General features: G+C 35.8%; 1 protein-coding gene and 1 non-coding gene across 6 annotated transcripts in view; both read left to right on the top strand.

Annotated features, from left to right (window-relative positions):
* ctnna2 (catenin (cadherin-associated protein), alpha 2) overlaps positions 1–27,384 on the top strand; it is a 298,746-nt gene that overhangs the window by 13,854 nt on the left and 257,508 nt on the right. For all 5 annotated transcript variants that reach the window (XM_044113695.1, XM_044113696.1, XM_044113701.1 and 2 more), the window contains exons 2-6: positions 1,374–1,480; positions 18,465–18,660; positions 22,681–22,847; positions 24,625–24,744; positions 25,504–25,770. In XM_044113695.1, the coding sequence (XP_043969630.1) occupies positions 1,379–1,480; positions 18,465–18,660; positions 22,681–22,847; positions 24,625–24,744; positions 25,504–25,770 (852 nt within the window). In that variant the 5' untranslated portion in view covers positions 1,374–1,378. The remainder of the gene's footprint in view (positions 1–1,373; positions 1,481–18,464; positions 18,661–22,680; positions 22,848–24,624; positions 24,745–25,503; positions 25,771–27,384) is intronic.
* Positions 12,593–12,666, top strand: trnai-uau. Its single transcript has one exon. It is a non-coding gene; the product is annotated as a tRNA-Ile (tRNA).

Below are 27,384 nucleotides of genomic sequence, written 5' to 3'. Positions count from 1 at the left end.
TCAGTGAATGATCTCACTTTACAGACTTGCAGCAACTCTGTATTTTTTTACCAACAAAGTTTTAAGTAATTAAAATGCTGCTCAGACTGTGAACAAATGTAGGCCAAAACTTTGCTGAATAGCAACTAGCTCAAAATGTTTACAAAGAGTAACGTATTTCCCCAGTTCAAGCTAAACCTAACAGCTTAGGTAATTTAAATTTAGTAGAAATTCTTATCGTCATGCAAGAATTTACCTTGTAATGTGATTACAGTTCCTAACAGTTAGGAAACTGGTCAACCATTTATGTGTGCTTTGCTGTTGACCTCCTGGCTTGCTTGATGAATAGAATCAGGATTTGCTGAGTGTCACTCGACCCTCCTACCCCCAAATGTTGCTTCAATGAAAGTGATTCACATTACAATGCAGCTTTACAAAAGCAGCCACAGTGTCACAGATGAGCCAACCCAAGTCTGACACAGCCAAATATTTCTGTGCATGCAAATGGTCCCAGTGGATTTAGAGGAACATATGTATGTAGTTTTACTTGTTTTGTCATCATTTCAGGACTTCACTGTTAATTTTTTGTTTTTGACTTTTCCAGGGGATTTTGTGTTATCTTGTAGCTAGCTTTTTTTCTGTTTTGATAACAACAATTCAAAGTAATTTTCTATAGTCTGCTCTGTACTGAAGGCACTGACTTGACCTTTTACATAAAGGAATAGCTTTTCTGTTTGAAATATCCTTGTGGAGCTACAAAAATAACATTTTAATCTATGTTAATGATGTTCTAGAATTGTCATAATAACCTCAATGTGCTGTGCTTTCAAAGACTGATGTGTGTACACCTCATTAATTCCTCACAATTTATTTGGAATGACTGTTTTGTTTTTCAAATGCTAATCACAAATGTTTTTGTGCAACCTCTTGTTGGTGGAGACAATTTTTTTTGTATCCACCAATAAGTGTTCACTTGCTATGAATTTGGTTTATAAATTGTCAATTTAATTTATTTTTCATAAGTTAGTATCATCAACTGTTTGAAATTGGGTCAAAAATTATAATAAATGCAAGTGGGTTGTAATATACAAGCTTTGCAAAAATAATGAACTATTCAAAAAGCACAGATGTAATTTGAGCATTTATTATGACTGTTTGTCCTCACAGTTCCCCAAAATGATTAAATAGTACATCGATATGCCAACGTGGGTACTGGTTTTCTGAGTGCCAGTCTACACAACTCAACACTTGTAAATTTATAAATGTTATTATCATATTGCCAGTAAACTAAATGTTATTATCATATTGCCAGTAAACCACTTAAAACTGTCTAATATGTACTATGAATCAGCAACTTTTTCCCCTAACTGTTTCTGTTCGTCTAATCCTAACAGAGACCATGACGACTGCCACTTCCCCAATTCTATTGAAATGGGACCCAAAGAGTCTTGAAATCCGCACCTTGACTGTGGAGCGGCTTCTGGAGCCCTTGGTCACACAGGTAGACGAAGAACACACTTGATATGTATGAAATAGATTTCTGGCAAAATGAAACCAGTTCTTCTTGAGGCACTGAGAATGTGTGGTAATAATGTGCAAAAAAAATTTAGTTCAAACTGGAATTTGCATTTTTCCCATTTCTATTCTGAAATTAGGAAAGTAAGCATCTGTGGAATGTTTTACTCTTAAGAATAAGCAATAAGTTCTTATTGTTCCTTAAATAAGTTCCTTAAAAATGCAGCTCCATTCAGTTTCCATCTCACTTTTATTCCATAAGCATGTTAGATCATGGATGGATACATACAAGTGCTCTTCTGAACAGTAGTCTTTTGAATAGTAGTCAACATTTAATAATTGTTAAGATGTAAAACTGCATATTAGTTTTACAATCATTTGTCCTTTTTCTGGACTGATTCGCTCTTTGTTATCTCCATAACATTTTAATTTAGAAAATATTACAAAGTGGAATCCATAGTTACAGCTACTCCATCTCTGCCTCAGCTCATTAAGAGGTAAACGACCAACATTTACTGCAAGTTTTTATTTTGACCATTATAAAATTATCATTAAATAGATGGCAGTTCTAAGTCATTAAACTGTTTCTAACTGTTACTCTTGCTAATATGAATGCAATTAATCATAGTTCAAATCACTCTATTTTTTCAATTGTATTTAATTATAGTTTTATGAAAAAAAAATACATTGTTTTATTGCCCTAACACTTTGAGATACAGTATAAGAATTAACTTTTTATGTATAAAGGTTAAATGGTGCATCCTATCCATATTTTATAGTGTGTTCATTGTTTTTTTGTGCACAAGACATATGCATTCAGTGACAACAGAGCACAACATTGTTTTTAAAGATTCTCTCAAACGTTCAACTATAAACTACTTTAGCACATAAACCTCAACCTCTTTTTTCCATAAAAAAATAAAAATAAATTTTGCACTGCAGGACATGATGTTTCCTTCCTTGCCTGTGTCAGATACAATGTTGACAGCGCTGAGATTATTGAGTGTACCAGCAGCCTTCCCCAGTGGTCTGGTGTTCCTTGGTTGACTTCAAAGCGCTTTTTATTTTTAATCAAATCTCCTGTTTTCAAACTACTGCATGACCCCTGCAATGTTGCCTCGATATATATCAACCCCTTCATCTATTTAGCTTTCTTTGCTGCTCCATTTTGAAAAATAATGTTATCCTTTTTTTTATTTAGAAAACAAATGTGCTTTCAGTTTTTGTAAAAAATGTGCCTCTAAAATTTTCCAGATTTCTGTCTTATCAGGTGGTTAGATGACATTTTTAGCTTATATGTTGTATGTTGCCATTTTACATACAGATTATCTGGTTTTACATATGTGACTGTATGACAAAATTGGGACAAATCTCCCTCACTTTTACATGCATTTATATCCTGATTGATTTTGATGGTATTATGTCACTTTCTTTTTGAAAGAAAATTATTATATAATCATATTGCTTTGAGTTGTGTTGCTATCAAGTGTTTGAACAAACATTGCTAAAATATGAGAAAATGTAAGCCTGTCCAAAAAAATTAAGCAATCAGACAGCATAATTATTAGTTTTTTGATGGCTCTCACTTAGAGAGTTTCACTGTGCCTTTTTTTTATAGTGCCTTGAATTAGCCAGATCTGGTCTTTGTTCCTTTTGAGTGGTCATCAGACTGACAGGTAACTAATTGCATAATGTCAAGGGATGGGAAGCTGATGAGGTTTTTTCAGGAAGGCAATGCTTGACTGCCTTTACACCAAATTATGTGAATGTTGAAGACCATTTTTCATGAAAAATACTTTCACATTAATGTCTTGATTTTTATCCTTAGAAAACCTTTTGGTATCTACAGATTTTTATCTGAATGTTTTTAGAGAAGTCTGTTCTTTTCATTCTTGTGGATGTTTTCTATATACATGAAGACATCATATTTTCTTAAAGTATATTCTAGTAATGATATATTTGAAGTTCTTTTAGGATATTTAAAAAAGTGAATTTTATTGTTTTTTTTTTTACATATGCCTTTTTCTAAAGCAAATCAAACTGAAGTAGTTTATTTTTAGGATTTACAGAAATTGTGAAGTGTTTTTTGTGTGAACCAGGCACTTGTTCAATTGTTTTCTAATCAACTTGGATGATTGAGGATGTTTGGACGAAGAAAAGTGTTTTTTTTTCAGGCTTCCCCTGACATTGGTTGAAATACCAGTCTTATTTATCATGACCAACTTTATCATAGACCAGCTAGTGAACCTTGCAGATATGTTGCTAAAACAGAAAATCTGTCTTTATGGCTCTGTGTACAAAAAGCCTGCCTGCAGATAACATATATCTTTTATACTGCGGGCAATAGCAGCATTTCTTTAAAGGATTATATGAAAGCAGCCTTCAGGGGTAGCCATAAAATAGCCACTGTGTAAGGTTGTGGTTCCCAGATCCTGTTTTGAGGGGACTGTTGTGTAAAGCTTAGACATATTCCTGGTCCAACCAAATCCCGTTCGACAGTTTTTTACCTTTTTAGCATGCCGTTATGTTCAGTAGAAGCATGACGGTAGCCTTTAAGTACATGAGTTTAGGACCACTGATCTAAGGATTATTTTTTTATTTGCTGCAAAAGTCTTACTCCTTTCATGTCATATAGACCTCGCATATGCTTAATTACACTTTACGTCAAGTTGGTCCCTTAAAACTCTAATGCTACAGGATTCATATATTAATTGCTTTATTAATTATTAAAATTCTTCCCATCAACAGACTTGGAGTGGCTGACTCTGCAGTAGGATGCTATTGGGGAGGTTGGCTCCATCTTTGGAATAGTTCAGCAAATAAATATTTGCCACTTGGGGGCATTTATAGATTGTTAATGGAGCATTTGAATTTAAACTCAGAGCTAGATGGTAAGATGACCATCAATTACAGATGGTGACTTTGCAGCAGAGAGCTCCTTGATTTACAAATTCGTAAAAGTTTTATGAGGATTAAAGCTGTTGAAATAACTTCCTTAAAAGTTAGTGTAAAAGTCTGCATTAGTGTGGTGTGAGAAAGTAATTTCCCCTGCCTGTTTTCTTACTTTTTGGCATGTTTGTCACATTTCAGTGTTTGGTTGTGTTGCAAAATGAGAAAAAAAAAGAAAATATAAAATCAGACAGGGGCAAACTTTTCAAACGACTGTACATCTGTTATGTTTTTCTCTTCTGAGAATGGGTCACAGGGTAACAGGCCTAGAGAGCCCTCTCCCATGGATGGGTGGATGGATCGATTGATCTTTGCTTCTTTATGAATGTAAAACTGTAGTTGTACCATTATTTAATTTTAAGAGATGAATTTTGGGTGCTTGGGTCACAGCTGTATTGTACATGTTGAACACACATTCAGGCCAATGTGGTATACAGCCTTTACATGTGATTCTGTGTGATTTTATTTGGCTTGTCTTAGTGTTTACCTATTCTATTGTGCCTTCAAAACCTCAAAAGGAGGACACCAAGGAGAAATTCTGTTTAGATGAGCAACTCTACTCTTCCCTTGAATGAAAAAACGTATAATTCCATTTCCAAGACGGAGCACACGGAGGAAGTTTATGTTAGCCTCTTCAAGCTTAGTCTTTCCAGAAAGCTTTCCTAAACTATGGAAATCAGTGTTATATTTGAAAATGATAAAACAGGATAGGAAAGTCTAATGTGACTTACTGGTAGAAGTACTGCTTTATTGGGGCATGCTGTGGTGGTGCAGGGGGTTAGCATGCCCTACGTTTGGAGGCCTTAGTCCTCGATGTGGACGTTGCGGGTTTGACTCCCGGTCCCGACGACCTTTGGCGCATGTCTTCCCCCCTCTCCTTGCCCTCTTTCCTGTCTGCCTATTGTCGCAAAAAAAAAACCCAAAAAAACGAGCCACGAGCGCCGCAAAAACTCTTCGGAGAAAAAAAAAAGTACTGCTTTATTTTAGAAACTATGAAATATAATAATGTTTTATTCATTAAAAATGTCAAAAGCTTGCCTCAAATATTTTTGCAATTTAAATTACTCATGTTTGTATAAGAAACAAGCTGTGCTTGTGTTGTTTTGTGATTACCTATCCTGATTTTAAACAGACTTTCTCTGCAGGATTCCTCTACAGGAGCAATTAACAAGCAGAGAAAGCCAAGCCATTCAGATTTAAATATTTAAAGGTATTTAGGTACATTTAACTGCTTTAGTCTTGTTCTCGCACAAAAGCAACTGAGTAATTACTTTATTAGTCTCTTTATTACAATAGACCATTTCATGTTTTGTGATTTGTCTTAAAGGTTTACATGATTCGCTTTAAAAAAAAGGCAATATGAGAGATCCCATTTTAATAAACTTTTTAATCATCATTGTTTGTATATCAGAAATGGGGAAGCAGGGGTCAGTCCTACCATTTGCACTCACAACAACCGAAAATATTACTTGCATTATAGTACCTCTGTGACAGACTGGCGTCCTGTCCAGGGTGTACCCTGCCTTTCGCCCGAAATGTTCGCTGGAGATGGGCACCAGCACCCCTCCCGACTCCGATAGAGACAAGGGTGTAAAGAAAATGGATGAATGGATGGATAATAGTACTTTGTCTATTTTCAAAATAAACGATTGCTTAAAAACAAAGGATTTTTTCTGTCCCATTAGACAGCAGATGTGATATTTGCAATACAATTTACTGTGAGCTTGTCAAAGTAAGTGTGGAACAAATTGGGCCTGGTTCAATTCCGTTGTCCTTTTATGCTCTTTGGAGGCTGTCACTGAAATACATTAACTGAAGAATTTATCAAAACATGCATTATTTGTTGACTCCACAGTGTTATAATAATGTAGTAGGAGGAAACCTGAAGGGTGGTGCTTGCTGTCAGCTCTGGATGTTTTAGCACTCTTTGTTTTTATGCCATCCAAAATTGGCTATGACTTTTGGTTGGCACCAGATGAACAGAGTTTCTAGTCATGGGGCTTAACATAAAGTGGGGTGGGGGTATGGTTGGTGAGGGGATTAAGGCCTCATGCTGCATCACTGTCATAATCCATTAAGCTAGTGGAAAGGAGTCGGCCCAGACCTCAAACAGTTTTTAGAGGCAGGAAAAGATGCTACACCTCTTGAAAAGTTCATTGAAACTATGGAAGAGTTACTCTCTGAGTTGGGTAATTAAGGATGATTTTTGTTTTGTTTGTTTTTTTCCTTTCAGGCACCATTTAAGATGTACTTAGCAAGTCAGGTTAAACCCAGGAATAACCTTAATGCAAGTATAATCCCATACTGTAGACATTTCAAGTAGAACAAGTAGGACAGAGACAAGTGTATTAAAGAGGGCTGCATTCTGCTTGCTGAAGCTTCAGAATTGTACAGATTTGTACTTCACTGATTTGCACAGAACAAGTCAGAAAAAGCATTCTGACTGGTCTGCATCTATCCAGCTACATATAAGAAACTGCTGGGTATTTTGGCACCTTTTGGAATCACTGCAATTTCGGTGCAGCTTATTCCGTATATTAGTAGGTGAGATGATTGAGAGATAATTAGTGTTATTTACTTCAACTGTTAGTGGTCATACTGTTATGACTAACATGCATTTTGTTTTTCTGATGTACTGAAGCTGTACCAAACTGGTCTTAAGTCTACAGTTACATCCCTATTATCCTGCTATCTGACTTGATATATATTCAAATACCTGTCTTGCTTATATTCAACATGAAGTAACTGTTATTATGAGTCAAAATGTCTTACACCAGCTTCTGGTCCACTATTGACACCATTCACATGTGCAAAGTAATTTCTAAAGATAATACTATAGACCTTAAAGTTTCCCAAAAGGGTGAACTAAGGTTTCCAATACTTATGGACACCCACTCACACAAAATGCTTCAGTCATCTGCCTGATTGTGCATAATTCTTAAATCCTCTGTTATTTTTCATGATGTATAGCTCAATAAAGTAATGTAAACATTTTAAAAGAATTCCAGACATCAAGGGATCTGATTTTAAGTGGGATGTACCAAGCAAAATTGACTTTATTGAGCTTTGTAAGTCCTGTACTTATAAATGACTTGTACTTGTATCTTGCTTTAACTAGTCCAGAGGAACCTGCTTCACACTACATTCAGTCATTCACCTACCGATGCACACATTCACACACTGATTGTGCTAAACTACTACAATGTGCCCATAGCTCCCCTGGGACAGTTTGACAGCAGAGAGGCTACCATTCACCGCTATCACCAGGCCCTTTTACCATACAGACAACAATTGTCATAAGAATGGTTGTATACCACTTCAGTGGACGGCATGGAGAAGGGTTGCAGGTTCTTAAAGAAACAGAGGGCAATTTAAAGGAATCAGATATGGCTACGGTGGGAAGTAAAATTTCTTTGAGTTTGTTTTTCATGTGTACAGATTTTTCATAAAAACTCTGAGAGTGAACCTTGATTGTGCGATAAAATGGTCCTATGTGTCTGGAAATACACGTTTCCAATAAAAGCACTGCATGTTTTTCCAAATAAGTCAGCTTTCTAACGAAGACCATAAGATTATGTGTGGCTGGTTAGCTCAGTTAGTCAGAGTAGGGTACTTATAAAGCCAAGGTCATGGGATCAATCCCCATACTGGCCAATTGAAGCATAAATTTTTTTATAGTCAGCTCTTCAAAATAGCACGAGGCTGTATATTTAACCATTATGCACATTGATTTTGAAAAACATAAGAGCATTTCTACAAATTTTCATTGTAGTGAGCTCATCTAAGTTTTTCCTATATTAACAAATACATAAGATTATGTGTGGCTAGTTAGCTCAGTTGGTCAGAGCAGGGTACTTACAAAGCAGAGGTCATGGGTTCAATACCCACACTGGCCAATTGAAGCATAATTATTTTTATAAATTCAGCTGTTCAAAATAGCAGGAGGTTGTATATTTTACCATTGTGCACATTGATTTTGAAAAACATTAGAATATGAGCTCTTTATTCAAATCTTCATTGTGGTAAGATCATGTAAGTTTTGTTAAATGCATGGAAACTGTACATTATGAGTTACCATGTAATTAGGAAACATCTGTCCAGCTGAGTTAGCTCAGCTGGACAGAAGCTGGACAAGTTGTGGTGCTAATAACGCTAAGGTAGGTGGTTCAATTCCTGCACAAGGTTTGGTGCTAATAACGCTAAGGTATGTGGTTCAATTCCCATACTGGTCAATGGAAATCTAAAGTCTTTCAGACAAACAATACTTCAAAACTAAAAAGGGTGTAAAATAAAATCAAAACTTCAAAATAAAAAGGTTGCAAAATAAAATCAACACTTAAAAAAAACAAAGGTGCAAAATAAAATCAATACTTCAAAATAAAAAAGGTGCAAAATAAAATCAACACTTAAAAATAAACAAAGGTGCAAAATAAAATCAACACTTAAAAATAAACAAAGGTGCAAAATAAAATCAATACTTCAAAATAAAAAAAAGGTGCAAAATAAAATCAACACTTCAAAATAAAATATTTTTGGAAAATACACTTTTAAGCATATTGATTTTGGAAAACATAACAGCATATCTTGAAATCTTCATTATAGTGAGCTCATCTAAGTTTTTCCTATATTATTGAAGACATAAGATTATGTTTGGCTGGTTAGCTCAGATGGTCAGAGCAGAGTACTTATAAAGCCAGGGTCATGGGTTCAAGCCCCACACTGGCCAATAGAAAGTCTTCAGAAAATCAATTCTTTTTAATAGCAGGAGGCTGAATATTCAACCATTATGCACATTGATTTTGAAAAACATACCAGCATAACATGAAATCTTCATTGTAGTGAGCTCATCTAAGTTTTTCCTATATTAACGAAGACATAAAATTATGTGTGGCTGGTTAGCTCAGATGGTCAGAGCAGGGTACTTATAAAGCCAAGGTCATTGGTTCAATCCCCACAATGGCCAATAAAATCATAATTATTTTCATAAATTCAGCTCTTCAAAATAGCACGAGGCTGTATATTTAACCATCATGCACATTGATTTTGAAAAACATGACAGCATTTCTTCAAATTTTCATTGTAGTGAGCTCACCTAAGTTGTTCCTATATTAATGAAGACGTAAAATTATGTGTGGCTGGTTAGCTCAGATGGTCAGAGCAGGGTACTTACAAAGCCGAGGTCATGGGTTCAATCCCCACACTGGCCAATTGAAGCATAATTATTTTCATAAATTCAGCTGTTCAAAATCGCAGGAGGTTGTATATTTTACCATTGTGCATATTGATTTTGAAAACATTACAGCATTTCTTCAAATTTTCATTGTAGTGAGCTCATCTAAGTTTTTCCCATATTAACAAAGATATAAAAGTATGTGTGGCTTGTTAGCTCAGTTGGTCAGAGCAGGGTACTTATAAAGCCAGGGTCATGGGTTCAAGCCCCACACTGGTCAATAGAAAGTCTTCAGAAAATCAATTCTTTTTAATAGCAGGAGGCTGTATATTCAACCATTATGCACATTGATTTTGAAAAACATGAGAATATGAGCTCTTTATTCAAATCTTCATTGTGGTAATATCATGCAAGTTTTGTTAAATGCATGGAAACTCAACATTAAGAGTTACCTTGTAGTTAAGAAACTTCTGTCCAGTTGAGTTAGCTCAGCTGGACAAGGTGCGGTGCTAATAATGCTAAGGTAGATGGTTCAATTCCCATACTGGTCAATAGAAATCTAAAGTCTTTCAGACAAACAATACTTCAAAACTAAAAAGGGTGTAAAACAAAATCAAAACTTCAAAATAATAAGGTTGCAAAATAAAATCAACACTTAAAAATAAACAAAGGTGCAAAATAAAATCAATACTTCAAAAAAGGTGAAAATTAAAATCAACACTTCAAAATGAAATATTTTTGGAAAATACACTTTTAAGCATATTGATTTTGGAAAACATAACAGCATTTCTTCAAATCTTCATTGTAGTGAGCTCATCTAAGTTTTTCCTATATTAACAAAGACATAAGAGTATTTGTGGCTGATTAGCTCAGTTGGTCAAAGCAGGGTACTTATAAAGCTAGGGTCATGGGTTCAAACCCCACACTGGCCAATTGAAGCATACATTTTTTCATAAAGTCAGCTCTTCAAAATAGCATGAGGCTGTACAGGTCCTTCTCAAAATATTAGCATATTGTGATAAAGTTAATTATTTTACATAATGCAATAACAAAAATTGAACATTCAAATATTTTAGATTCATTGCACACTAACTGAAATATTTCAGGTCGTTTATTGTCTTAATACGGATGATTTTGGCATACAGCTCATGAAAACCCAAAATTCCTATCTCACAAAATTAGCATATCATGAAAAGGGTCTCTAAACGAGCTATGAACCTAATCATCTGAATCAACGAATTAACTCTAAACACCTGCAAAGCAAGAGGGTATGACAGGAAAGATATTTCTGAATGAATAGGCTGTTCCCAGAGTGCTGTATCAAGGCACCTCAGTGGGAAGTCTGTGGGAAGAAAACGCTGCACAACGAGAAGAGGTGACCGGACCCTGAGGAGATTGTGGAGAAGGGCCGATTCCAGACCTTGGGGGACCTGTGGAAGCAGTGGACTGAGTCTGGAGTAGAAGCATCCAGAGCCACCGTGCACAGGCGCGTGCAGGAAATAGGCTACAGGTGCCGCATTCCCCAGGTCAAGCCACTTTTGAACCAGAAACAGCGGCACAGGCGCCTGACCTGTGCTACAGAGAAGCAGCACTGGACTGTTGTCAGTGGTCCAAAGTATTTTTTTTCGGATGAAAGCAAATTTTGCATGTCATTCGGAAATCAAGGTGCCAGAGTCTGGAGGAAGACTGGGGAGAAGGAAATGCCAAAATGCCAGAAGTCCAGTGTCAAGTACCCACAGTCAGTGATGGTCTGGGGTGCCATGTCAGCTTCTGGAGTTGGTCCACTGTGTTTTATCAAGGGCAGGGTCAATGCAGCTAGCTATCAGGAGATATTGGAGCACTTCATGCTTCCATCTGCTGAAAAGCTTTGTGGAGATGAAGATTTAATTTTTCAGCACAACTTGGCACCTGCTCACAGTGCCAAAACCACTGGTAAATGGTTTACTGACTGTGCTCAATTGGCCTGCCAACTCTCCTGACCTGAACCCCATAGAGAATCTGTGGGATATTGTGAAGAGAAAGTTGAGAGACACAAGACCCAACACTCTGGATGAGCTAAAGGCCGCTATCGAAGCATCCTGGGCCTCCATAACACCTCAGCAGTGCCACAGGCTGATTGCCTCCATGCCACGCCGCATTGAAGCAGTCATTTCGGCAAAAGGATTCCCGACCACGTATTGAGTGCATAATTGTACATAATTATTTGAAGGTTGACTTTTTTTGGATTAAAAACACTTTTCTTTTATTGGTCGGATGAAATATGCTAATTTTGTGAGGTAGGAATTTTGGGATTTCATGAGCTCTATGCCAAAATCTTCTGTATTAAGACAATAAAAGACCTGAAATATTTCAGTTAGTGTGCAATGAATCTAAAATATATGAATGTTCAATTTTTATCATTACATTATGGAAAATAATGAACTTTATCACAATATGCTAATATTTTGAGAAGGACCTGTATATTTTTCCATCATGCAGATTGATTTTGAAAAACATAACAGCATTTCTTCAAATCTTCCTTGTAGTGAGGTCATGTGAGTTTTTTCTAAATAAAATCAATACTTCAAAATAAAAAAAGGTGAAAATTAAAATCAACACTTCAAAATTAAATATTTTTGGAAAATACACTTTTAAGCATATTGATTTTGGAAAACATAACAGCATTTCTATAAATTTTCATTGTAGTGAGCTCATCTAAGTTTTTTCTATATTAACGAAGACGTAAGATTATGTGTGACTGGTTAGCTCAGTTGGTCAGAGCAGTGTACTTACAAAGCCAAGGTCATGGGTTCAAGCCCCACAATGGCCAATAAAATCATAATCATTTTCATAAATTCAGCTCTTCAAAATAGCAGGAGGTTGTATATTTTACAATTGTGCACATTGGTTTTGAAAAACATTGCAGCATTTCTTCAAATCTTCCTTGTAGTGAGCTCATCTAAGTTTTTCCTATATTAACGAAGACATAAAAGTATGTGTGGCTGGTTAGCTCAGTTGGTCAGAGCAGGGTACTTATAAAGCCAAGGTCATGGGTTCAATCCCCACACTGGTCAATTGAAGCATAAATTGTTTCATAAAGTCAGCTGTTCAAAATAGCAGGAGGCTGTATATTTAACCATCATTCACATTGATTTTGAAAAACATTGCAGCATTTCTTCAAATCTTCATTGTAGTGAGCTCATATGTTTTTCCTATATTACAGAATGTAGATGATGTCATCTTAATCTACAACCCAGTGGCTATTAGCAATTTGGATTATAACAGGTTCTCTTTTGCTTCATTACATGGGTCACTAACAGCTTCTCCAGTAGTTTCAGAATGTTTGGATTTTCAAGTTACTGACCTCTATTCATTGTCAACAGATGGATGTACTTTTTTTTACTCCACACAGGAAGGCAGGATGTTTTCCAAATCATTTTAATGTAAACTTGAAGGATCGGGTAGGGTTAAATAGGTGATGAACTCTTTTGGCTGGGAAGCTTTCATTTTTATGGATCTTTTATTAACAACAGGGATGAAGTAGGCAGGACTAATGAAAGTTTAGTTTTGAAAAACACAAAAGCAGATCATTGAGAGGCAATGTTTTAGTTTCTAAATCAAACAGTTTTTACTGCTTCCCAGGATAAGTTTGAAAAATCTGGCAGACTTTCAAACTGTCAATGATTTTTTTGAGATAATCATCAAAACAAATACGTAGTGAGAAAATAATTAAATCTGTAAGTGGTCTTACAACAAATACTTTGTAGACTGTAAGAATAGCCAGCTAATTCTTAAAGGGCTCTGTCAGCATCTGTCCTTTCATTTGTGCTCTGAGGTCAGTTCTGGATCTTGTGAAACACAGTTTCATCGGTCTTCGGGATGTTATCTTTTGACACTTTGCGATTTCAGCATATGGCTTCCCCAGGGTCCTGAACTGCTGCTATGCACAGATGCTGCTGTCCTGTTTTTTTTTTTCCTTTTTCAAAATAGAGAAAACTCTACACAAGGAAAAAAAGACATGACACAACCTATCCCTTTGGCTACAGCAAAGAATAGCAATCAAAATCTAAAGCTAAGCTCCCTTCTTAAATCTCTTAAGCAGTTAAATAAGTTTGTTGAAAAAAAATACTTATTTGATACCGGCGTATTGTAATATGTTCTTCAAGTGAACATATAAGGTATTGTATTTTAAATCTCTTTCATGTATATATATACATATATAAGAGCTGCTGTCTTTTGTGTAACTTGTTCGTGAGAGTGAAGATTTAATTTGTCCTCTAGGGATTATTCCAATGCATTACCTCCACAGAGGAAATAATCCATTGCCCTGAGAATTTACTTTTTTATGGAAAAGATTCTTTTTCTCATGCGTATGCATGACCGTTGTTAATCAAAAAATGAAAATAGGCAGGTTTTCCAATACACCATGTGGCTATTGTCAGTAGTTATTTATTGTTGCAAATTGAAGGGACACAGTTACAGTAATATAAGTAATATGTAAGATGAAAAAGAGATGTCTTATAAAAATGACACTGTCGTAGAAAAAATCTAAAGATTTGTATTTTTTCATATATTGTCTGGTTGCAACCATTGACTCCCAAATACTTTACCAAAAGTTTGATAGGACATTTGTTGTGATTTAAAAAAAAATCACCAGGACGGACCAAAACCATGTGAGCACACGTGCAGGAAATCAGCCGACACAAATAATCAGACTTTACTTATTTTATCCTTTTTAACGCTAAAAAGAATGAGACGCTTACCCTCAGAGGCTAATTTGTTGTGACGTGAATACACTGGGATTAAACAGCATCTGATCAAAAACGGACGATCCATTCCTTATGTCTAAGACACGCCTTCTTGGTCGTCTGATGAACTACGTTAGCTAAGGAATGTCTGCTGAGAAGTAACTTGATATGGCGTCAGCTTAAGTTTCACTTCTGCAGAAAGCTCCTTGTTTGAGAGTGAAACATGCAAGATCAAGTTACATTCCTCCAAAAAGCTCTTTGTGTATAAATGAAACATGCTATGTGTGAAAACAGCTGTGTGCATGAGTACATGTGCAACCCTGGATAAGCGTCCCAACACATTCCAACACAAAGTAATACAAACTCTGAATTATCCATTGGAATGTTTTATTGTGGTGTGTATGCTCATGCTCGTTGTGAAGCTCAAAGGAAATTAGTTTAAGTTCTTTTACAGTGTCATAAAGGTTTTCAGAAAAACTGTAACTAGTTTCCTTGTTGAAACCCCCCCCATCTCTACATAATAATGCTGTCACCATCATGCTTCAGGATGCTAATGGTGTGTTTACAGAGTGCAGTGTTATGTTTTTATCCCATGCAACATTTTGCATTATTACTAACACGTTAAATTTTGTTTTGATCTGAGCAGAGTACTTTCTTTTGAAACGCTTCCTTGTTTAGTTATCAACCTCCCCAGTATACATACAACTCATTCTCAATTAGCCTTTGTTGGGTCCCCTTATTTACTCCTGTCAAGTCCCATTACTTCCCTGTTGTTCTTGTTTCCTGTTATTTTTGTTCTGCTCTGGCTCCCTGCATTTCTCCATGGCTTTTTGTTAGAACGTTTTGTTTTTTCATTCTTCATTGAAACTTCAAAATCTACTGAGATTTTGAACAGTTCTAAATGTTGTTCAAACATTTAGAACTGTTCTAACAGTTCTAACTACATGTTAGAACTGTTGTTCTAAATGCAGAACTGCTGTTATGAATTGCACCAAAAATACCTCCATAAGCAGTAACTCAAATCATCACAGAACATCACATTGTCTGACAAAAAGAGAAAAAATGATTATAATGTAATTTTAGCCAATTTTTACAGTCAAGAATGAATCAAGTATATTATACTATGATAAGAATAATCCTGCATCCCTGAAAGCAAAATAAAATCTGCAGTTAGGATGATAATAATGCAAAGGAAGAATGAAACAAAAAGATTTACTGAGGCCTTAAAAAGAGAAAACGTCAAAACCTATTGCTGTCAACGCAAAATAAATCTCGGAGTTTCACCCTTAAAAAATATCTGGAAACTTGCTTAATTTCTGTGTTTTTACTTTCTCTTTTAAATGAACAAACTGTCTGCTTTGGTATTTCTGTTTTGTTAAATTTCTTTACAGGACTACCTGTATGGAGGAAGTCGAATCTCCTAAGAGATGAACGCTTGTGATTATGCACATGCATGCAAACCTTCCTTTCTTATCATTAGTCGCTAAAGCATCACTTCAATGAAATTCATCCAATGAAAAGGGGTCTCTGAGGCTGAAGGCAGAAAATTGAATGGCTACGCTTTGCCATAGGGATTTACGACTTACTGGTGAGCCCACTGGTCAGTACACCATGGAGGAAAGGTCACATAGCATTTAAAACCATTGAGCAGCAGTATAACAGGAAAGCAAGGCTTGGCTAGAATTTTCCTATTTAAGTTAAAATACAACTGTGGGAATGTCGGGGGCATATAAATATGTAGTTGAACCTCTTAAAAGCAAACAAGCAACCATAATGTTGGCTTGCATCGACTTACTACCACTCATAGAAATAAGATGAGGCTGTTGACTGGGAGTCTGTTTCGGTAAGATGCTATTCTGTTTGTAGATGTGCATATCATAGAGTTCACAGCCTATCTGTTCTGACATCTATACAGACTATATGCAGGACTGTAATGTTTGAAAACCTTCTGGGTCTGAGAGTTTGTTGCAGGGATGGTAAAGCTTCTGGTTGATAGTAGTGTACATAAATTTGGTCCACCAGAAAATGCTAATATTCACAGTAAATAAGCTGTGAATTAAAGTCAGTTACCAGCTGCCAAGGTAAGGCTGCATTTCAGAGACACTGAGTTAATTTTTGTTTCGAGTTTGGCCACATTTGGGTGCACCAAAGGATGCTTAAATGTCATCATCCAACCTAAAACTAAAATATTTTCATGACTGTACACAATATTAAGAGACACAAAAAGGTGAGTGTTGCAGGACCCTATACAGGGCAGTACTTTCAACTTTCAGATTTTTTCTGTTTTTTGTTCTATTTCACCCTTACATATTTCAAAACAGCAAAAATACATATAATTACTAGCCAAAGATGCTTTGACTAAAAACATAATTAAGTTTTTAAATAATTTTATCAAGGGGAAAAAACAACGTAAAAACCAATGGGGCTTTTGTAGAAAAGTAATGACCTATTTTCGCCATCCAAGTAAAAGCATTTTTGGCAATTGTCTTGCTTTCATAATTACTTTAACTTAGTCCTAATAGAGAGTTCTTTGATAAGCTCAGCCTAAGGTCATACCACAGCAACTTTATTTAATTTGACTAGGCCACTGCCTAACATTTATTTATATCCATGTTGAGGTGGATTTTCTGGTGTGGTTTTTAACATTGTCTTGCCTCCTAACCCAAGTGTGCTTGGCATAAACGCACAAACCGATGTCTGGACATTCTCCTGAATGTCCAGGAGGAGACATTAATAATAAAATATTATTTCACCTTAAGGGCTTTAAACATTTCCACATGTGGTGCCAGTAAACATGGCCCCACACTTGTTTAAAATAAAAACATCAAACTCACATCTACAAGAAGAATAGGACAGCTTGTACTTATATACACTTTCTTATGTTTCTCATATTATAACACTGGAATGTAAAACTTTCCAAAATGTCTGGACATTCAGGAGAATTTATCTACCACTATAAATTCTGGTAGAGAACAGAATTTATGGTTCCAGTAATTACAGAAGGTTAGTCAGATTCTGAAACAACCCAAGACCTTCACACTACTGTTTATTTTATTTTACTTTTTTTTTTTTTTTTGCTTTCTGACATTTATAATGTAATTACATCTGAACTTTGCTCCTGCAAAGGTTCACGACTGTGCCATTTATTTAAAATTTTTTGACAAAGTTTGTCACTGTTGTTCATATTGCTCCTTAAGTGTAACTGAGCTGTTGCTTTATAATTTGCTTTGAAATAATAAGAAGGCAATGTCATGATGGGAAGATAGAATAAAAACAATTATTCATGATATTAATACATTTGCCAAGGGAGGTTTTCAAAAATCTTAATTTACTCTTTGAACAAGAACACTGACACCTAAAAGGTTATCTTGGTCTCATATCAGCGACACTATTCTTAGATTAGTCAGGAGTGAGGACATGCATCATTAAAGTCTATATTCCAGGCTAGAAGCCCTGAAGTGATGCAAGTTTGATAGGACATAACATTGCTCTTAGTCTTTTCAGAGTTTAGATTCTTACTTTACTCATATTTTAATAAGTAATTAAATCACGTCATATACACATTGAGGCCTCAGTTCTTATACTAACTTATTACTGACAGCACTGATTGTAAAAACACTTTTTGGCTTTTAACTGACCAATTCTATTTACTAGCAAATTTCTTACTTTTGTCAAAACCCCTAATCTGGGATGTTGAGCTGTTTCACCCAGGTCAAGTTTCATATTATGAAACTTGGGTCATTTCATAATATCTAGATGACATCAAAAATACTTTGTCTCCTAATTTACAAACCAATAGAGGGCATTATAGAAATATGTAACATTGAACAATATTACAACACTTGAATGCATATTAAGAAAATTTTAAAATCTCTAGTAAAGTAATTACTTGTGGACAAATGGTGTGATTCTGTTAGCTAGTTTTTTATCAGCTTTGTAAATGTTGAGTTTTACATGAAGGAATGTAAACATTGTGATCACTGGCATTAATTAAAAATTAATCACCAAAATTGGTACAATACTCTTATTAAAGACAAAACCAACAAAACAAAGTCACAAACACCTTTATCTATTTTTTGCTGTTTCTTCCTCAAGTAACATTAATGCCTTCTCATGTTTCCCAGGTGACGACTCTGGTGAACACCAGCAACAAGGGACCCTCCAGTAAGAAGAAGGGACGCTCTAAGAAGGCTCATGTTCTGGCAGTATCTGTGGAGCAGGCCACCCAGAACTTTCTTGAAAAGGGTGAACAAATTGCCAAAGACAGCCAGGATCTCAAGGAAGAGCTCATTGCTGCTGTGGAGGATGTTCGCAAACAAGGTGTGTTGATGTTTTTGCTGCCTAACACTGGAAATATAAACTGTGCTGTAAGTAGAGGTGTGCGATCCTGGGAATTTTGGTATCCATCTGATACTGAGTAACTGCAGGGTAAGTAGTTACTTACCCAATTTCTATACGGACATTTTTTACTTAAAATGTCATTATCGTTGAATAACTTGGTGATTTGACGTCACTTCATTGAAAATAATTATGATGAAATTCAGGGCAACGATATTGGCGAAATACGTTTTTTATATTAAACAACTAAAACATAACACAATGGAACAAAAAAGAAATAAAGTGATTCCCTTTCTACCTTCTACTACACACAATTGCTTTTTTTAAACTAACTATAATCTGCATGTAATCTAAGTAGGAATATTATTTTCCCTTCAATAGTTCACACAAAAGTGTTTTCATAGTCCATATTAATATTTAAAAACATTATTATTTTTTTAAGGAAATAACTAATTAAAAAACTTCTCTAGACATGAAGACAAGAGCTTATACAAGAGAAAAATAATATTGAAGAAGTTATTTATTCATAGAAATTAATGGATGATTCTGGCTCAGTGCTTATGGCTAAAATTGAGAAGCACTTGTGACTTACCTTTCAGTAATGATGTTCCCACTGACATTAATTTGCTGGATCCGGTGAGTAATTGACATAAAATGCTGTTTGGGAAAGATCCTTGAGTGTCAACAAACGTCAGATTATATCACAAATTTAGAAGGATTTAGTGAATTGAATTGGCAAAGGCAAACTGATTGGTACCCATTAGTTTTTTGCTTTACTTGATGCATCCAGCCTTATGAATGTAGTGAATCAAGACCAGGATCTGTCTAACATGAAGCTTTTGCTTAAAACATATTTGCTTCCTGCCTTTTGTTATTCATTTGGAAAAGAGCTCATTAATACTAGCATTTTGCATATAAGCAACATCTCACTTTAGCAAAAGCTGTGCATGCTGAGTAGGACTTCCACCATTTGTCCTGCAATCCTAACCTTGAAGAAGATTTTGATAGTTTACATGTTTACTTCTGCTGTTTCCAAAATCTTTCCTTGTTAGTTTGAACATCTGTTGCTAAATTCTGTACAGTCCTGTCTGTTTGTTGTCACTTTCTTCTTTTTTGATCCCAGCATTATCAGTTGTATTTTTTAACCATGTGAGAAAATGGATGTGTGCTGTAGGGAGTACATAGAAAGTATGCTCAACATTTTCTTTCTGAAAAAAAAATGTTGAGCTGATCTGTTGAGAGCAGATCAGCTAGTCTTAATTCACATCTTCTCAAAATGACAGTGAATTCCCTTTTAAGTAAAGGCATTTTCAAATATTATAGCTTCTCTTATTATATTGAATTTTCAGCAGTTCTTGGCTGCTACTGCAATTCTCTGTTGACTTGTGTGCTAGGACAAACAGGACTTATGAGGTGTTTGCAAGAGAGCCTGTCCTCCAAATGGGAGCACATGCACAGTTAAACCCATACTGAAATGGAACAGACTTTAAATCTGTCAGAGGCTCATGGCTTATGTCTTACCAAATTTGTCATCATGTTGAAATTAAATTACACATTTTGGATCAGAGACAGCACCCAGAAGAATCTGGTAAAATCTAGTTAGATATTGCTGAAGGACAGACTGATGTAAGCATGCTCTTCCGGTATACACAGCAGTTATTTTTTGGACATTCAATCCTATTTTTCTGTACTCGGAGAGATGTTTCTCTGTTGACGACTGACTGAGCCTTAAGAATTGACGTTATTTCTGTGAGTGCTTGGCATAGTGGTGCCATAGTCAGCACCGTTTCATCACAACACGTTCTGAGTTTGAATCCGCTGGTTGTTTCTGTTTGGATTAATAATTTTAAACTAATCATACTTTAGGCACAGAATTGAGGTGTCAAGATTATACCATATTAAAACAGTAAAATAAGGAAAGTCTTTTGTGAAAAGGTATATTTAGTATGTTGTTGACTGCCAGCTGTCAATGATGCTAAAGTTCTCATTCTCAGTGTTCTGTCCTCAAACTTACTGCATGTGTATCTCACTAGACAGACACTGAATAGTCTATGGATTTACTTCCATTGCTTTAATCCATAGAAATCTTGTGGAACTGAAATAAACAACACCGTAGAGTATTGCTCTTAACAGTTGTAGCTCTGTCTGTGAGCTCAATAATTCTGTGCAAAACAACAAAACACACACAAATAGACCACACAATGGTACTGCACAGTTAACATAAGCATAATGTTAACAGTTAATACTAACTTATATGTAAATCTATGAGAAACTATTAGCCCCTCTGCTAGCATGCTAACACCAATTCCCTTGAAAGCCAAATACAAGTAATCATGCAAAAGTCTGTGTAAAGTTTCTCAACTTAACTAAAACTGTTTTATAATGCACAGTAGAGCCATAGACTCATGCTTTAGTCATGAAATAAACAATCATTTTTTTATCGTACAGACCTGTGAGCCAAAAATCATCAGGAATACCAGAGCTTTGCTGGAACTTTCTATTTTCACAGATACTGCCAGGGGTTGCTAAACATCCCAAATAAGTAATTTAAAGCACTCGCATCCATACCAGCACTCTCAGGACTCTATAGTATTTATAGTTGTCCTTTTGTTTTCTTTTGTTGCACTGGCACCAGCCCATGTGAGTGAAGGAACAAGCTCCACGATTCATTACTTAAACTTGGGAAGTATAGATTTATAGTGTTTTATCTTGACCCTTGTTGTAATTAACAAAACAAACAAAAAGCTTTTAGGATTTTAACAGAAAAAAGAACATTTTCATTACAACCACTTATTTATTTCTTTGTCAGTCAGTAATGTCTTCCTACTACACAAAAGTCACCAAAATCCACTAAACAAGATGTTATTGAATTGTCAAGTCTCAGTGTGCTGACCTCAGATAACATAATTGACTTGTTCTCTCCCATCTTGCTGAATTGTGTCACTCTGCTGGAGATCAATTATACCATTGATCTCCTGACTGTATTCAGTTAATCTCAAGTAAATAAAAGATTTTCACATACTGTGATGCACCCTAGTTTTGATTGATTAAGTGCAGATATAGACAGATTACAAAGTAATCTTGTCAAATAAGCATTTATGATAAAAACCATTCAGAAAAAAATGGCACTCTTTTTTTAGAAATTGGAGATGACACAAATCACAATAGTATCACCTCTACACTTTGTACAGCAGCTGATTGGGAATGTCAAATATTTATTTTAACATATATGAAGGTGTTTGTTTTGCACTTTTGAACATCTTTTTGTAAAAATCTGCCCTTTGAAACATTTTAATGTTAAACATTATTAACATACTGTAGTGAATTTATTATTTGACATTGGGTCAAGAGTTGTTTTCCTAATCTGCTCCACCTAAGTTACATAAATAACTTCAGGACATCGATAACTTGAATTACTGCAGTCTCAACAGTACTGAGTGAATTTGGCTTCTGTTCAGCTGTTGAAATGAAACCAACAAGTGGACTTATTAAAATAATAACATGCATTTCATCTTCATAGTTTCACCTTTAATTACAGCCATTCCCATGGCTCTGAGGATTCTTCTCTGCACATCTGTAACTTTTCTCCTATGCTACTATTTTGTTTGACACTGTGCTGCTTGTCTGTTGACTTGATTTGAATTATTAATTGCAACAGAAAAATTAATAAAGCTAACACTACTGTATAAATCTTGTATGAAAAGGCTTTCCACTGTTGCACTCTGTCATTCCTTCCCCACACATTGTATTTTATAGAGATTTATTAGCTCCTATGTTTTAGCATAAATAATGTATATGAGTTAGGTATGAAAATCTTTTCACTGTGAACCACTTGTACCACACTCGTACCCATATGGTTTACTGAGACCCTGTAAATCCAACTAAGTTTAAATTATAAGTGATTATATAAAGTGATTTTAGTGGGCAGCCACATGCTGACACAAAAAAAATTGGTGATTTCTCTTCTGCTTACCTCACTTTTTACACAATCCATTTGTGCAGGAGAAACGATGCGCATAGCCTCATCTGAGTTTGCTGATGACCCTTGCTCTTCTGTGAAACGTGGCACCATGGTGAGGGCTGCTCGCGCCTTGCTGTCTGCTGTCACCCGCCTGCTCATCCTTGCTGACATGGCTGATGTCATGAGGCTGCTGGCCCACCTTAAGATTGTAAGTGCAATTAGTCTTGTGTTATGAATACATCTTAAATGGATCTTCAATGACCAGCTTTGTGGTTAAAGGAATAATTATGTTGGGTATGCTGTATTTAAGCGTATTATGTAAAATCTTTTATGTCATGTTAGACTGTCAAAAACATACATGGGGTGTTGCATTGAATCTTTCTTGCATGTTTGAATAATCCTTGAATCTCCTGGGGCAGCTATTTGAGCACCTGCTCCCACAAAGTAATTTCTACAAAGCTTCTCTTTGGAGCTACAGTCTCCAGCTGAGTTTCCACCTGAAGAACACCCCTCTTTCCACCCTACCCGCTTGGCTCCACCAGACTAGAGGCAGCAGCAATTAGCAACCAATTGATGGAACTGCTGAGGTTATCATACAAACTTCCAGCACTTTTAGGAATGGTTGTAAATGACATAATGAGAAGCATTGTTGTGAAGACGTAATAAAGGTGGAGTGTCAGAAAGAGTTGGAGCTACTTAAAGAGACCATCACCAATATCCAAGGCGTCAAATTGCATTAAATTTGTTTTAGGGTATGCGTAATATAATACAGCATTTTTATATCAAATGAAGGTAACACTGTTACTTGATTGTGCTCTAAAGTGAGATTATATGCCTGGAAAATACATAATGACATCCTATTAGAATTGCATCCCAAGAGAATAAAAAACAGAGATCCTTTGCTGAGGTGTGGTTTTAGCATCATATGTATGTTTTATGAGATAATGAGTTCCTTTGCTGAAAGAGGCACACACACACACACACACACACCCACACACACACACACACACAATATGTGTGGCTTTTATATGATGATAAAAGCCATATATTGGCTTTTATCACCAAGTCACACATATTAGCATATAAATGAGACGTGGAGAAGAATCTTGGAAAGAGACATCACCATAAATGCCGTGGTGTAATGAACTACACTCACTGTAATCAGTTAAAAAAACTCAGGTTACTTGGCAATTTATTATTACACTAGTTCAGGGCTTGATGGGAAAAATAAATATATAATATTTAAAGTGCCAATATTTTGTGATATAAAGCGCTCATCCCAGCAGACAGCTTCAGTCATCCAGTTTATCATTCACACAAATGAGCACTAATTGTTCTTTCTTTTTGCTTCATTCTTTGGGTTCACAGAGTTAATTTAAGTCAAGAGATAATTGTGCGAAGGCAATAGATGAATAACTCATTTGTAGGGAACAGCAGCGAGCAAGAGGTGTTGACCTGCCATTCAAGTTTCTCAGATCTTGACACAATTGATATGTGCCAGATGAATTTTCCACTCAGTGGATAATTAAAGTCGCCTCACTGCGACTTTAAGAATCTGCTATTCGTCTATGTAGCACCGACACTCCCCTATTCAGGGAACCAGTGAAATTCAAGCTGACATGGGTCAGGGTTGTTTCAGCTGTAAAATAGTGACCAATACTATTAAGCACATGGTCATGATATTCTGCCTGATTGGTTTAGGGTACAGAGGAAATATGTTGAAGAAACCGAAATGTTACTATTTGGGCTTTATGGAAAATGCCAGTGAAAACTGTACATTCTCTTGAACACACTACCTTTATGGCAAAATAAAGTGGGAGGCTTTTCTTAAACGGGTACTTGAAAGCTGGTTAAATTTTATGGGAAGACCAAACTACAGGGCAATCTTGGAAGAAAAATTGCCCAGTAAAGTAAAATATATATTTAATGCTTTGACTTGAGACTTTGAAAAATTTTGAGTGAGTGTTTGCTTGTGCATTTGACAGGTTGAAGAGGCCCTGGAGGGAGTAAAGAATGCTACCAATGAGCAGGACCTGGCAAACCGCTTCAAAGAGTTTGGAAAAGAGATGGTGAAACTTAACTATGTGGCGGCTCGGAGACAGCAGGTAACTGTCATGCCGTCTTTAAAGAAAATCAGGAAAATAAGCTAAGAATGAAGACAATACAATAAGTATTCTTTCCTAACTTTTCTATCCTGTCAAGACTTTTGTTTAATCATTTTCAGAAATTGCTTATGTAGTTGGATGAATCAGCTGGTAAAATATGGTGTTCAGGCTTAATTTTCTGCTTCTGGATAAAGCATTTTAATGGATCTAGTCATGGATTCTGACAGATTACATTTTGGAAAGTGAAGAAAAATCTGTACAGTGTCACTATAAGATTCAGATAGAATCTTTTGAAAGTGAAAATGAACCTGTTGAGTCTGAAAATAACTTCTTCAAAGTTTTTCAAAAACTAGGTAACTACTGACACATTTTAGACTGTGTCAGTCTAAAATGTTTTAGACTGACACAGAGGTCAGCTACCCTGCTGCCAACTTTATCCAGAGCAAAGCCCTGAATTGCATCCATTCCAGCTTCACAGCTGCCAATCTGCTGACACAGCTTCAGCTTTATGTGTTTGGATTGATACCAGTTCATCAAATGGGACGGGAATTTGTTTCCTTCTTAGAAAAGATTGGAACCATTGCATAAATGTTTTCTCTCCTGTGAATTCTTGAGATACTCAGCATGGCTGACATTCACTTCCAAACTATCAAAAGAGTTTTTCTTATAACATTGTCTATTTGTTTTTCCATATATTTTTCTACAAAATATGAATACTCTATTTGGGTAGTGCTCACCTGAGAATTTTTGTCTCCTAAGGAGCTGAAGGACCCTCAGTGTCGGGATGAGATGGCAGCTGCTCGTGGCGCACTTAAGAAAAACGCCACCATGCTGTACACGGCCTCTCAGGCCTTCCTGCGCCACCCAGACGTGGCAGCTACACGTGCCAACCGAGACTACGTGTTTAAGCAGGTCCAGGAGGCAATCGGAGGCATTTCCAGTGCTGCCCAGGCCACTTCACCCACCGACGAGAAGCACGGCCACGCTGGCATCGGAGAACTGGCTGCTGCCCTCAATGAGTTTGATGTAAGTCACTCTGCTTTCTCTGTTTTTGACTGAAAATACTGTAGTTGGTTCAGGTGGATTTGCCCGTAGATAAGTTGTCCATAATCCTTACGTAACTGGAAAATCTTCAGTGGCTTTGAAACTCACTATGGAGGAATCAACATCAGCATCACTCCCTCATTTTTACGAGACCCTCTACTAGAAATAAATCTGAAATCGTCAGTGTATTTAATTTCTTACCGCATATATCCAATTTTTAAGTGAACGATTATATTTGCCCTGCTTTACTATTTTTTAATAAGTCAAATTTTGTGCTCAACTGAGCTTTTCAAACATTATTCTCTGCTGCCCTCTGGTGGTTGCTTAAGGACAGTGAGAGTGGCTGTACCTTATAATCTGTTAAGCAGATTTTGTTTTTTTGTTGTTTGTTTAGATTCTATTTGGGTTATTCTGTCTTTATATATGTATATTTATGTATATACCTGGAAATAGAAAAAGCTAGAACATGAATAAAAAGATTTCGATTCTGTCAAGTTGTAGCTTGCAAGCTCCTCCAATCCCTTTCCCCTCAAAAAAATGTATGTCATGTTTCTTATTTATAAACAGGTTGCTTGGTAATCTTCTGGTTTAACTGCTAATAAGGAGAAGTCTTTTTTTTAGAGAGAGATTTATCAGACTTGTGTAACACATTTTCAATCAAGTACTGCACATTTTCAATGATTATGGTTCTATGAAGCTCTTACTTGAAAAGGAACCCTCTCCCAGTCTGAAGACTGTTGAAAAATGGAGAATAAATTTTAGTCTCCTCTTACCAGAGCATAGTTTCCCATGTTTGCTGGATCCACTACCTGACTTCTACTTCTTTTACTTTGTTTTTTTACGATGACTTTCTTCTTTCTCTTCTTAGATGCTCTTTAACTTGAGTACTTTATCTTAGCTTAATACATAAAATCCCTATAAATCCACTAAAGTATAGAATAGAATATGCCTTTTCTATTTACAAGCTAGTTGACAAACTGCTCCATCCAAAGCGTTAAATATTATTAAATACAAATATAACCATAGACAATATAAAATGTATTTAATAATAATAATAATAAATATGACTGTGGTAAATACAACATGGAAATATATTAATCTATAAATGAGTCCAGAGAAAACTTTGATTTTAGTCACTCAGATTTACGCATTATAAACTCTACAGGCAGAGATGATTGCCTGTGGCGCTCTGTGGTGTATTTCGGTATAATGAGTCTCTAATGTGACAAAATATGAAAATGTTCAAATTGCTTCAATATTATTGCAAGACATTATACATTCTTCAATGGCAGCAAATTAAGTTCTAGTCACAAGGTGAAGCAGTTTGTAAAGAAAAAAAAATGGCTCGTAATGTTTTACTGTCAACTTTGTGGTTTTAAAGTTAACCAGACTATTTGGAGATATTTTGTTTTTCTTTTTATAAAACAGTGGTGGTCACTGTCTGTTTTAGATGCTGTTTATGATATTATGTAGTAAAAACTAAAACTCACTGAGGAGAATTTTCTCTTAATGTGCTGCAAAAGGGCTGATATTTCCCTCAGCAGTCTTTGTTATCCATGGAACATGAGGCTTATTGAAGTCTTGATAAGTTATACT

Source organism: Gambusia affinis, linkage group LG04, assembly GCF_019740435.1.
Source record: "Gambusia affinis linkage group LG04, SWU_Gaff_1.0, whole genome shotgun sequence".
NCBI lineage: Eukaryota > Metazoa > Chordata > Actinopteri > Cyprinodontiformes > Poeciliidae > Gambusia > Gambusia affinis.
This window is presented reverse-complemented; position numbering and strand designations above follow the sequence as displayed.